At 47.2% G+C, this 14016-nt stretch overlaps 1 protein-coding gene across 1 annotated transcript in view; it reads left to right on the top strand.

Annotated features, from left to right (window-relative positions):
* Positions 1 to 14016, top strand: part of LOC134929558 (ATP-dependent translocase ABCB1-like) — a 279814-nt gene that overhangs the window by 38634 nt on the left and 227164 nt on the right. The window contains exon 8 of the mRNA XM_063925152.1: positions 9848 to 9994. Within this exon, the coding sequence (XP_063781222.1) occupies positions 9848 to 9994 (147 nt within the window). The remainder of the gene's footprint in view (positions 1 to 9847; positions 9995 to 14016) is intronic.

The raw sequence follows: 14016 nt of genomic DNA, 5'->3' as shown, positions 1-14016 counted from the left end.
TTATCTGAAGACAGGAACGTCTTCTGCCGCCGCTTTCTCCGGACCTCTTCGTTCTTCTGGCTCTGTAAGGGGGCCGGCGGCGCGGCTCCGGGACCCATCCAGGCTGAACCTGTGATCGTCCCTCTGGAGCTAATGTCCAGTAGCCTAAGAAGCCCAATCCACTCTGCACGCAGGTGAGTTCGCTTCTTCTCCCCTTAGTCCCTCGATGCAGTGAGCCTGTTGCCAGCAGGACTCACTGAAAATAAAAAACCTAAATATACTTTTACTTCTAAGCAGCTCAGGAGAGCCACCTAGATTGCACCCTTCTCGGCCGGGCACAAAATCTTAACTGAGGCTTGGAGGAGGGTCATAGGGGGAGGAGCCAGTGCACACCAGCTAGTCCTAAAGCTTTTACTTTGTGCCCAGTCTCCTGCGGAGCCGCTATTCCCCATGGTCCTTAAGGAAGTCCCAGCATCCACTAGGACGTTAGAGAAACTACAGATGTAGCCATGTTCATCTTTGCTGCTATGCAGCATGCTGCATGTTGCGCCAGGCTGCAACTATTCACAGCCAGTGATCATTCCATTAATTCTTATGGATGTACAGGTGTATGTGCACGTGTGCATCCTAGTCGTGGGGCACACTAGTAACACCAGCTATGCCATGTTAATGTGACTCCTAATGGTTGTTTCATGTATGTGGGAGGAACAGGACAATCTCTCTGACTAATTAAATAATAAGAATTTACTTACCGATAATTCTATTTCTCATAGTCCGTAGTGGATGCTGGGGACTCCGTCAGGACCATGGGAAATAGCGGCTCCGCAGGAGACAGGGCACAAAAGCAAGCTTTTAGGATCACATGGTGTGTACTGGCTCCTCCCCCTATGACCCTCCTCCAAGCCTCAGTTAGGTACTGTGCCCGGACGAGCGTACACAATAAGGAAGGATCTTGAATCCCGGGTAAGACTCATACCAGCCACACCAATCACACCGTACAACTTGTGATCTGAACCCAGTTAACAGTATGATAACACAGAAGTAGCCTCTAAAAAAAAAGATGGCTCACAACAATAATAACCCGATTTTTGTAACAATAGCTATGTACAAGTATTGCAGACAATCCGCACTTGGGATGGGCGCCCAGCATCCACTACGGACTATGAGAAATAGAATTATCGGTAAGTAAATTCTTATTTTCTCTAACGTCCTAGTGGATGCTGGGGACTCCGTCAGGACCATGGGGATTATACCAAAGCTCCCAAACGGGCGGGAGAGTGCGGATGACTCTGCAGCACCGAATGAGAGAACTCCAAGTCCTCTTTAGCCAGAGTATCAAATTTGTAAAATTTTACAAACGTGTTCTCCCCTGACCACGTAGCTGCTCGGCAAAGTTGTAAAGCCGAGACCCCTCGGGCAGCCGCCCAAGATGAGCCCACCTTCCTTGTGGAGTGGGCTTTAACAGTTTTAGGCTGTGGCAGGCCTGCCACAGAATGTGCAAGTTGGATTGTGCTACAGATCCAACGAGCAATCGTCGGCTTAGACGCAGGAGCACCCATCTTGTTGGGTGCATACAAGATAAACAACGAGTCAGATTTTCTGACTCCAGCTGTCCTTGAAATATATATTTTCAATGCTCTGACAACGTCCAGTAACTTGGAGTCCTCCAAGTCGCTAGTAGCCGCAGGCACCACAATAGGCTGGTTCAAGTGAAAAGCCGAAACCACCTTAGGGAGAAAATGAGGACGTGTCCGCAGTTCTGCCCTGTCCGAATGGAAAATCAGATATGGGCTTTTGTACGATAAAGCCGCCAACTCTGAAACTCTCCTGGCTGAAGCCAGGGCCAGTAGCATGGTTACTTTCCATGTAAGATACTTCAAATCTACCGATTTGAGAGGCTCAAACCAATGAGATTTGAGAAAATCCAAAACTACGTTTAGATCCCACGGTGAAACTGGAGGCACAATTGGGGGCTGTATATGTAGTACACCCTTGACAAAAGTTTGTACTTCAGGCACTGAAGCCAATTCTTTCTGGAAGAAAATTGATAAGGCCGAAATTTGAACTTTAATAGACCCCAATTTTAGGCCCATAGACAATCCTGCCTGCAGGAAATGTAGGAATCGACCCAATTGAAATTCTTCCGTTGGGGCCTTCTTGGCTTCACACCACGCAACATATTTTCTCCAAATGCGGTGATAATGTTGTGCGGTCACTTCCTTCCTAGCTTTAATCAAGGTAGGAATAACTTCCTCTGGAATGCCCTTTTCTTTTAGAATCCGGCGTTCAACCGCCATGCCGTCAAACGCAGTCGCGGTAAGTCTTGGAACATACAAGGTCCCTGCTGAAGCAGATCCCTTCTTAGAGGTAGAGGCCACGGATCTTCCGTGAGCATCTCTTGAAGTTCCGGGTACCAAGTTCTTCTTGGCCAATCCGGAGCCACTAGTATTGTTCTTACTCCCCTTTTCCGTATAATTCTCAGTACCTTTGGTATGAGAGGCAGAGGAGGGAACACATACACTGACTGGTACACCCACGGTGTTACCAGAGCGTCCACAGCTATTGCCTGAGGGTCTCTTGACCTGGCGCAATATCTGTCCAGTTTTTTGTTGAGGCGAGACGCCATCATGTCCACCTTTGGTTTTTCCCAATGGTTCACAATCATGTGGAAAACTTCCGGATGAAGTCCCCACTCTCCCGGGTGAAGGTCGTGTCTGCTGAGGAAATCTGCTTCCCAGTTGTCCACTCCCGGGATGAACACTGCTGACAGTGCTATGACATGATTTTCCGCCCAGCGAAGAATCCTTGCAGCTTCTGTCATTGCTCTTCTGCTTCTCGTGCCGCCTTGTCTGTTTACGTGGGCGACTGCCGTGATGTTGTCCGACTGGATCAACACCGGCTGACCCTGAAGCAGCGGTTTCGCCATGTTTAGAGCATTGTAGATCGCTCTTAGCTCCAGTATATTTATGTGAAGAGACTTCTCCAGGTTTGACCATACACCCTGGAAGTTTCTTCCCTGTGTGACTGCTCCCCAGCCTCGTAGGCTGGCATTCGTAGTCACCAGGACCCAGTCCTGTATGCCGAACCTGCGGCCCTCTAACAGATGGGCACTCTGCAACCACCACAGGAGAGACAACCTTGTTCTTGGTGACAGTGTTATCCGCTGATGCATGTGCAGATGCGATCCGGACCATTTGTCCAGCAGATCCCACTGAAATATTCGTGCGTGGAATCTGCCGAATGGAATTGCTTCGTAAGAAGCGACCATCTTTCCCAGGACTCTTGTGCATTGATGTACTGACACATTTCCTGGTTTTAGGAGGTTCCTGACAAGTTCGGATAACTCCCTCGCTTTCTCCTCCGGGAGAAACACCTTTTTCTGAACAGTGTCCAGAATCATTCCCAGGAACAGCAGACGTGTTGTCGGTGTCAATTGAGATTTTGGAAGATTCAGAATCCACCCGTGTTGTTGAAGCAGTACTTGGGTTAGTGCTACCCCGACTTCTAGCTGTTCTCTGGACCTTGCCCTTATCAGGAGATCGTCCAAGTAAGGGATAATTAATACGCCTTTTCTTCGTAGAAGAACCATCATTTCGGTCATTACCTTGGTAAAGACCCGAGGTGCCGTGGACAAACCAAACGGCAGCGTTTGAAACTGATAATGACAGTCTTGTATCACGAACCTGAGATACCCTTGGTGTGAGGGGTAAATTGGGACATGCAGATAAGCATCTTTTATGTCCAGGGACACCATGAAGTCCCCTTCTTCCAGATTCGCTATCACTGCTCTTAGTGACTCCATCTTGAACTTGAATTTCTGTATGTACAGGTTCAAGGATTTCAGATTTAGAATAGGTCTTACCGAACCGTCCGGCTTCGGTACCACAAATAGTGTGGAATAATACCCCTTTCCCTGTTGTAGGAGGGGTACCTTGATTATCACCTGCTGAGAATACAGCTTGTGAATGGCTTCCAATACCGTCGCCCTTTCTAAGGGAGGCGTTGGTAAAGCAGACTTTAGGAACCGGCGAGGGGGAGACCTTTCGAATTCCAACATGTAACCCTGAGATACTATCTGCAGGATCCACGGGTCCACCTGTGAGCGAGCCCACTGATTGCTGAAAATCTTTAGTCGACCCCCCACCGCTCCCGAGTCCGCTAGTAAAGCCCCAGCGTCATGCTGATGGCTTTGTAGAACCCGGGGCGGGCTTCTGTTCCTGGGCAGGGGCTGCTTGCTGCCCTCTCTTACCCTTTCCTCTGCCTCGGGGCAGATAAGACTGTCCTTTTGCCCGCTTGTTTTTATAGGAGCGAAAGGACTGCGGCTGAAAAGACGGTGTCTTTTTCTGTTGGGAGGGAGTCTGAGGTAAAAACGTGGATTTGCCGGCAGTTGCCGTGGCCACCAGATCCGATAGACCGACCCCAAACAATTCCTCTCCTTTATATGGCAATACTTCCATATGCCTTTTGGAATCCGCATCACCTGACCACTGTCGCGTCCATAAACTTCTTCTGGCAGATATGGACATCGCATTTACTCTCGATGCCAGAGTGCAAATATCCCTCTGAGCATCTCGCATATAAAGAAACGCATCCTTTAATTGCTCTAAAGTCAATAAAATACTGTCCCTATCCAGGGTATCAATATTTTCAGTCAGGGAATCCAACCACACTACCCCAGCACTGCACATCCAGGCTGAGGCTATTGCTGGTCGGAGTAAAACACCAGTATGTGTGTATATACTCTTCAGTGTAGTTTCCAGCCTCCTATCTGCTGGATCCTTGAGGGCGGCCGTATCAGGAGACGGCAACGCCACTTGTTTTGATAAACGTGTGAGCGTTTTATCCACCCTAGGGGGTGTTTCCCAGCGCGCCCTAACCTCTGGTGGGAAAGGGTATAATGCCAATAACTTCTTTGAAATTAGCAGTTTTCTATCGGGGTTAACCCACGCTTCATCACACACGTCATTCAATTCCTCTGATTCTGGAAAAGCTACAGGTAGTTTTTTCACCCCCCACATAATACCCCTTTTTGAGGTACCTGCAGTATCAGAGATCTGCAAAGCCTCCTTCATTGCCGTGATCATATAACGTGTGGCCCTATTGGAAAATACGTTTGTTTCTTCACCGTCGACACTAGATTCATCTGTGTCGGTACCTGTGTCGACTGACTGAGGTAAGGGACGTTTTACAGCCCCTGACGGTGTCTGAGACGCCTGAGCAGGTACCAACTGGTTTTCCGGCCGTCTCATTTCGTCAACTGACTTTTGTAATGTACTAACATTATCACGTAATTCCATAATTAAAGCCATCCATTCCGGTGTCGACTCCCTAGGGGGTGACATCACCATTACCGGCAATTGCTCCGCCTCCATACCAACATCGTCCTCATACATGTCGACACACACGTACCGACACACAGCAGACACACAGGGAATGCTCTTATCAAAGACAGGACCCCACTAGCCCTTTGGGGAGACAGAGGGAGAGTTTGCCAGCACACACCAAAAGCGCTATAAAATGTATATAAACAACCCTAAAAGGTGTTGTTTCTGTTATATGCGCTTTAAATATATAAATATCGCCAAAATATGCCCCCCTTCTCTTTGTTACCCTGTTTCTGTAGTGCAGTGCAGGGGAGAGTCCTGGGAGCCTTCCTCACAGCGGAGCTGAGCAGGAAAATGGCGCTGTGTGCTGAGGAGAATAAGCCCCGCCCCCTTTTCGGCGGGCTTTTCTCCCGGGTTTTGAGATATCTGGCCTGGGTTAAATACATACATATAGCCTCAATGGCTATATGTGATGTATTCTTTGCCATAAAAAGGTATTAATTATTGCTGCCCAGGGCGCCCCCAGCAGCGCCCTGCACCCTCCGTGACCGTTCAGTGTGAAGTGTGTAGCAACAATGGCGCACAGCTGCAGTGCTGTGCGCTACCTTCATGAAGGCTGAAGAGCCTTCTGCCGCCTGTTTCCGGACCCACGATCTTCAGCATCTGTAAGGGGGATCGGCGGCGCGGCTCCGGGACGAACCCCAGGGTGACCTGTGTTCCGACTCCCTCTGGAGCTATGTCCAGTAGCCTAAGACTCCAATCCATCCTGCACGCAGGTGAGTTGAAAATCTCTCCCCTAAGTCCCTCGATGCAGTGAGCCTGTTGCCAGCAGGACTCACTGAAAATAAAAAAAATAAAAACTTTTTCTAAGCAGCTCTTTAGGAGAGCCACCTAGATTGCACCCTGCTCGGACGGGCACAAAAACCTAACTGAGGCTTGGAGGAGGGTCATAGGGGGAGGAGCCAGTACACACCATGTGATCCTAAAAGCTTGCTTTTGTGCCCTGTCTCCTGCGGAGCCGCTATTCCCCATGGTCCTGACGGAGTCCCCAGCATCCACTAGGACGTTAGAGAAATATGTATATATTGCTGCTAATAAGGAACATATATAAAATGTCATCATATAGCATGGGCTCAGTAGTGTTTGGTGTGGGGAGGGAACGGCACTTGTCTCGAGACCCCAGCCACGAGCCCAGTATTTCTCTCTGACTCAATACATAGAAGGAGGAGCACGAGACTGTACAAATGAGGGGTGTCCCGCGCCTTGAGCGGGAAAAAACCTGCTCACGAGACCCCTTAAGACTAGTATAAAAAGGGGACCACAGCGCAGTTTAGACACTGGTGCCCCTTTGGTGAGAGTAAAGGCCCCCATCCACTAGTCCGATTTGGGCAGTTTTCTTCAGATTTCAACACATCTGGCCGTCAAATCTGAAGAAAAGTGTCACATTGGACGGCTCCTCCGATCCGATGCGCACTCCCGTGTCAGATATGTCTGAACTAAAGATCTTTGAGGCTCTCCCAACTATTTATCTGAATCTGAAGAAATCAGGTGCACATCGGAGTGTTTCTTTTACTTCAGATGTATCTGATCAGATTAATCTGAAGCGTCACCTGACTGGCATCTCCCTGGCCACTCCCACCCAACACAGAGCGTGGTGGCAGCAGCAGCATCATCAAATCAATAGCATGTAGCAAGTGTGCATCAGATATATCTGATGCGATCTGGCACATGATAGATCGCATCAGATATATCTGAAGTGAATGTAGTGAAAATTAAAGCCAGGGTTCGATTTGATTCCCGGGACGCTCCTGGGAGAGGTCAAGAGAAATCTGATGCGATCTGCAGTTCAGACAAGTCTGAGTAGTGGATGGCCACCTTTACTTCTCTCTCTCCCAGCCCTGCTTTAAAAAGAGCTGTGCTGTAAACATTAAGCAGGAGCAGGGGAGAGGAAGGAGCTTCAGTCCGGGGGAAAAGCACCTGAAGATAGGACTAGAAGAGCGGACTGAAGAGAGTGGAGGCGATTTAGCGGTAGTCCAGTGAAGAGGACGTGAAGTGTGCAGCCTACGAGAGCGGAGAGATCAGCAAGAGCGGAGACAGAGAAGGCGATCGCAGCGGGAGCCAGCGGTACATCTTGGTAAGATCACCCACCTGCTGAGCTCCGGCATCCAGAGCTGCCCAACCGCTTAAGCCTCCGCTGTCAGGACAAAAGCTCCGGCCGTCAGAGCCGCATACATCACTAATCCCGCCTGCCGGTGCCTCCCACCGCCTCGTCTCCTGCTTAGAAGCCACCTCCTGAGCTCCGGCTGGAAGAGCCGCCTCCGCCGCTAATCCCGCCTGCCGGCGTCGCCCACAGCCTCGTCCCCTGCTTAGAAGCCGCCTCCTGAGCTCCGGCTGTAAGAGCCGCCTCTGCTGCTACTCCCGCCTGCTGGCGCCGCCCACAGTATCAGCCGCAATGGTGAGGCAGCAGCCAGAATTCTGCATGTCAACGCTGCCTCAACCAGAGGTGTTACCAGTCAGCGCTACAGAAGGCTACAGCTCCACAGTGCCGCCGAGCCAGACGCCGCTCTCAAGGCTCCATTTATAATCACCAGGTATACCCCCAGTCACCACAAGCATCAATACAGTTTTCACTGTCCACCAATGAGGTTCAAAGGGGGTGTGGCCACTATAGAAGGATAGAGGCAATGGGCAGGAGCCTATTGTGAAGACATCTAAGGTCTGTGATATACCTCCAATTGCACGCTATTGTTAGTCACTCACATTACACCCAGTCTCTCCTTTATGGTACTGTGACTCTCTCTCTGCTTTATTATTATAGGAGAGATTTGCTAAATTCTTAGACAAGCCACAGGACTGGAGGTTAAGTTACAAATAACATCTCAAAAGCACTTATTTTGTTTAATCTTTTGCTGATACCTACCTCACAAAAGTGAAAAGTATTAGAAGCAAATTGAGAGATCAGACTATAACTAAGTGGCTGGGAAAGGAGTATTCATATTACAGTAAAGGCTACTTTAATATTTATGTCCTTACTACAAAGGAATAACAAATCTATATAGATATATATATTATACTTGCCTACCTGACCCTCTCCATGAGGGAGAAAATGCTCTGTTCCTGGACTTTCCTGGTAATGTATTATGGCCATCACCTGTGGTGAGCTAGTTAATTGATAAGAAAGGTGTTTCACCACAGGTGATGGCAATCATACATTACCAGGAAAGTCCAGGAACAGAGCATTTTCTCCCTCATGGAAGACAGTCAGGTAGGCAAGTATGATATATATATATATATATATATATATATACATATATATATATATATATATATATATATACATATATATATATATATATATATATATATATATATATATATATATATATATACCCTTATATCCAGCATAGCTATCAAGTGGATAGAGATAGTTAAGTTCAGTGTCAGCGACATCTAGTGGGGAGAATTTGAACTGTCCTCTTTGATTTATAATACACTGCTACTAAAGTTTTCTATTTGGATACAATAACAACTTGGTAAAGCAAGCAGGAAGCCAGTGAAACAAGTAACACTCACTTACATGCATACTTGCCTACCTGACCCTGTCCTGAGGGAGAAAATGCTCTGTTCCTGGACTTTCCTGGTAATGTATGATTGCCATCACCTGTGGTGAAACACCTTTCTTATCAATTAACTAGCTCGACACAGGTGATGGCAATCATACATTACCAGGAAAGTCCAGGAACAGAGCAGTTTCTCCCTCATGGAGAGGATCAGGTAGGCAAGTATGCTTAAATGTGACACATAGTCCGGATTCTTCTAGTGGTACTTTGATACACGCAGCCTTTGCTATCTGTAACAAGGATATTAACTATAATTGGAGGAAAACCACCAGCACAGTTGAATATATATATATATTCCATATACCTAGGAGCTACCGGTATCACTCAGAGTAGAAAGTACATATAAATATATATGCATATATATACATTTATTGAACAGATATAAAGACTTCAACAGGGACTGTAATAGTGACAGTTATGTATAATTAATTGTAATATGATGTAATCTATTAATGTTACATAGAGGAGTAATGTAGGTACCTTCAAGGTAGTATGGTCTTAAGCTTTAGATTTGTACACAGATAATATATATTTATTGTATAGTTATTTATGGTATGTAGGAAAAGTATACTAATTTTGTCATGTTGATGCATAAGTAACAGAATATATATAATTACATATACTAAAAAAAAAAAATCATCTATTGAGTGGTGATTGCTTACCTATTGTAGGGATTATAGGAGAGTGTCGGAGAAATATCAGGTACTTTGGTAACTGTAATATAAAAAAATAAAAAACAAAGATAGTTAGGGTTTTCCCCCCGAATTTACCCATTCACGATATACCACTGTCTATCATAAATTTGGGTGGAGGCACTATATAGGAGTTGATAACTTAGTAACCCCAAAGAAAGATCCCACTAAGGAGGGTTACACTAAGAGTGGCTACATCTGTATTAATGCATTGCCATTATGTACGTTACAGGCTGTAAAGGTGCCACCGGTCTCTTTTCTAAAAATTATGAAGCTGAACAAGACGGAGTGGCCGTACTTTGTGGTTGGTGTCATTAGCGCAATTATCAACGGTGCCACACAGCCAGCGTTTTCCATTGTATTCTCCAGGATTATCGGGGTATGTAAAGAACTACAAATCATAATAGATTTCACCTTTTCAGCCCAATAATCTAGGTGTTAAATCATGAAATGTGTAAAAATGACATTACATCAAGGTATGCATGCACTAAAGGCTACAGTATTCAGACACGTCTAGTCATATATCCTACTAACACATGTCACTGTGCTGTCTCTGTACCCGTCTGAGACGCACTTAAAAGCATATCTGTCCCTTATTTGCAGATACTTCTATTGTATTATTCCTCGTATACTTACCTTCCCCCAATGGCCCCCGCAGCCTAACCCTCCCCAGGTGGCTAACCCTAACACCCCCTTCCCGCAGCACAAACCTAACCCTCCCTTCCCAACATCCTAACCCTCCCCAGGTGTGCCAAAGCCCCCCTCCTAAAGCCTAAACTTAACACCTCCTACCTGCTGCCTAACTGTAACCCTCCCCCTGCAGCCTAAACCTAGCAACCGGTTCTCTGGTCACTCATCCCCTACAGACTTTATAAATCCCTCTATGTATCTCCATCTGCTCTCCCCAATTTTAGATTATTAAAATATTTATTCAAGATCCACTAGTTTAGTGGCCTATTACTTCTTTCTCCAATTCTGTAGCCTGATTCCTCCGCCTACATTATTATTGTTACAGTATTTGACAAACTTCTGTTGGACCAATTTTAAACTGCACCTGTATCACTCAGGCCTGATTCAAAGATTTACAGAAATTCTATATTTTATGTACCGTATATACTCGAGTATAAGCCGACTTTTTCAGCACATTTTTCTATGCTGAAAAAGCCCCCCTCGGCTTATACTCGAGTCAATGGCTGCAGCAGACGCCGTGGGCTGTGTGGGCGTCCACTGCAGCCGGCTCCAGGGACAGACACTAGAGGTCATTATTGACCTCTAGTGTCTGTGCGCGTTGCTATGGGAGAGACGTCATGACGTCTCTCCCATAGAGATGATCGGGTGCCGGGGAGCGGGCGGCCGGACGGAGCGAGCGGACGGAGCGGAGCAGCGCAGCAGCAGAAGAAGCGGTCGGGAAGCAGGAGCGGGGCAGTGGTAAGTATTGTTTTTGTGTGTTTGTAAGCGGCGACGGGGGCACTGCAACAGGGGGCAAAGAAAGAAGGGGGCACTGCAACAGGGGGCAAAGAAAGAAGGAGGCACAACTACTGGGGGCAATGAAAGGGGGCACAACTACTGGGGGCAATGAAAGGGGGCACAACTACTGGGGGCAATGAAAGGGGGCACAACTACTGGGGGCAAAGAAAGAGGGGGCACAACTACTGGGGGCAATGAGAGAGGGGGCACAACTACTGGGGGCAAAGAAGGGGCATAACTACTGGGGGCAAAGCAACGGCGGCATGTTTTTATCTGGCACTGTGGGGGGATATCTGTTACTGGGGGTATATGTGGCACTGGGGGCACAACCCTAGCAACAAGCATTACCCCCTGGCAACAAGCATAACACCTACCGCATGAAACTCCTGGCAACGAGCATGACACCCTGAGCATGAAAACCCCTGGCACCGTACATTTCCCACCCTAGGCTTATACTCGAGTCAGTAATTTTTCCCAGTTTTTTGTGGTAAAATTAGGTATCTCGGCTTATATTCGGGTCGACTTATACTCGAGTATATACGGTAAATCTCTGATGTTTGCAGATCTGGCATACTGTACTCGCCTACTCTCACGGTAGAGCCAGAAGCTCCTGAAAACAGGTGACACTCCTGGCTGCCCAGAAAAGTTTCCCAAGCTGGCGGCCACCCACTTTCATGGCAGAAGTGGGCGGTCTGGTCAGCAGATGGCAGATGAATCGCATCATCGTAGCCCTGCTACCTGCTTCACAGTGCTAGTAATAACAGCCTGCCGGAAAAGTGGGATAATTTCCCGAGCTGCCCACCGTTCCTCTCGCTTTACAGGAACACAACCCAGCTTAGAGCCCACCTGGAGGCCTCCTCCTACCAAAAAGCCGTTGCATGATTCACACGCTGCTGGTGTTAGGGGAAGGCGGAGAATCGCACCATTTTATGGATCTGATGAAGCCAGTGGCTGCATCCTTGGAGAGCATAGAAAATAAATGTGAGTTTATATGCAAATGTGGGAACACAGGGCCTGGTTCTGATTTGGTAACTTTGTATGCGGAATAAACCATATTCCCATGCAAGGGGAGCAAATACATTTATATTTTCTCTATGCAGAGTAAATACTGGCTGCTTTTACATGTAGCCCAGAAATGATAGACAGCCTTTTTTTTATTTTTTAATCAAGTATTTTTTTATTATTTTTCAAGAAACACAGGAAAACAAGAGAAACATAACAAAAACGAAGTTCTTCGCAGTGCAGCGTTCTGGTCAGAACTGCACATGCGCCAGTGCCGCAGTGCGGCGGCGCATGGATGACAGCCGTTTGCTGTCGTTGCCTAGCGATCGCCTCTGCCTGAAGGACAGGCAGAGGCGGTCGCTGGGCGGGAGGGGGCAGCATGGCGACTTTTAGCTGCCATTTTGTGAGCGCGATACGGCCAACGCAGGCATGGCTGGACTGCCCGGAGGGCAGGCTGCAGCAGCTGTGTGATGTCACACGCAGCCACTGCGAGCCGGGCAGCGATGAGTAGCCCTGTGCTGGGCGTCCCCCCACATGTCTGTGTTCCTGATCATAGCTGTGCTAAATTTAGCACAGCTACTATCAACTCGGAATGACCCCCTAAGATGTATGCATGTGTAAACACTGGCAGATTAGAGATGATAACATGGATATACCCAATAACTTATTTCACACAAAACTAACACGTTACGGAGAGAATTACGTTAAGAAGTTCAGATTTCAAATGAGGATACAAAGAAGCAATACAATTCACGTAAGAACAATAATCAGATAGAAATAGTCTTGCGTATCAAAATATTTGACAACAAGTCTACTTGCATGTATATATAGAGGCAGGTCGGTGTGTGCCGAAAGTAAAGAGTTGTTGAGCGAACCACAAACGGCAGAATTTAAGAGGTGGTATCAAGACTATACCGAGAGTTCTTCCAGAGGCCCCATACTTTATCATATATCGCTGGACATTTATGTTTAGTGGACATAACACTACACTTTCACATGAGCATTTTAACTAATGCCACCCAGCAGCAAAGGAAGCAGGGTAATAGGCCATCCAGGTACGGGCTATACATACAGGGACAATCTGAGAACATTATTAACATAAAGAAGAAGGGGGGTATAGAGGGCTGTAAATCCAAGCCAAATATGCAAATACGTGGGTTCATTAAAGTAATCTGTATACCAGTGTTATGTATGCAGGTCGTTATTTCATCCCAAAAGGCGGACACCCGCGGACACAGCCAGAGGAGATGCCAGAAATCAGCAGCTGAAGCGGAGCACTTAGGGCAGGTATCGGATGCCGGACCTCCGGTTTGAAACAGCTCGCTTGGGGTCCAATAGACCCTATGTAAAATGTACAGCTGGATATTTTGAAATCTAGCATAGACTGTGGCCTCTGTTGGGGAACCAAGGACATGTTCCCACTCTTCATCATCAATCATGCCCAGATCTACTAACCATTTAGCGTGAACAGCACCTAAAGCATCGGTCCCAGAGGAGGAGGGAGTAGAGAATAGAAACTTCCTTATGAGAGTACGAACCAGTTGATGGACAGGGGATTCAGAGAGTTACGGAGCAGTACCCCCCACTGTGCAGTCAATGCATGACAGAGCTGTAACTATCAATATAAATAATGTATAGGAATGAGACAAATAATAAAAAATAGGATTTTAATACCTACCGGTAAATCCTTTTCTCCTAGTCCGTAGAGGATGCTGCAGTCCACTTCAGTACCATGGGATATAGACGGTTCCACAGGAGTCATGGGCACTTTTCAAGGGTGTGAACTGGCTCCTCCCTCTATGCCCCTCCTCCAGACCTCCGTATAGGAACTGTGCCCAGGGAGACGGACATTTCGAGGAAAGGATTTACTTTTAAACTAAAGGTGAGATTCATACCAACTCACACCTCAACCATGCCGCACAACATGGCATT

Source organism: Pseudophryne corroboree, chromosome 5 (genome assembly GCF_028390025.1).
Source record: "Pseudophryne corroboree isolate aPseCor3 chromosome 5, aPseCor3.hap2, whole genome shotgun sequence".
In the NCBI taxonomy this organism is placed as follows: domain Eukaryota; kingdom Metazoa; phylum Chordata; class Amphibia; order Anura; family Myobatrachidae; genus Pseudophryne; species Pseudophryne corroboree.
The sequence above is the reverse complement of the archived record's forward strand: the minus strand, read 5'-3'. Positions and strand labels throughout refer to the sequence as shown.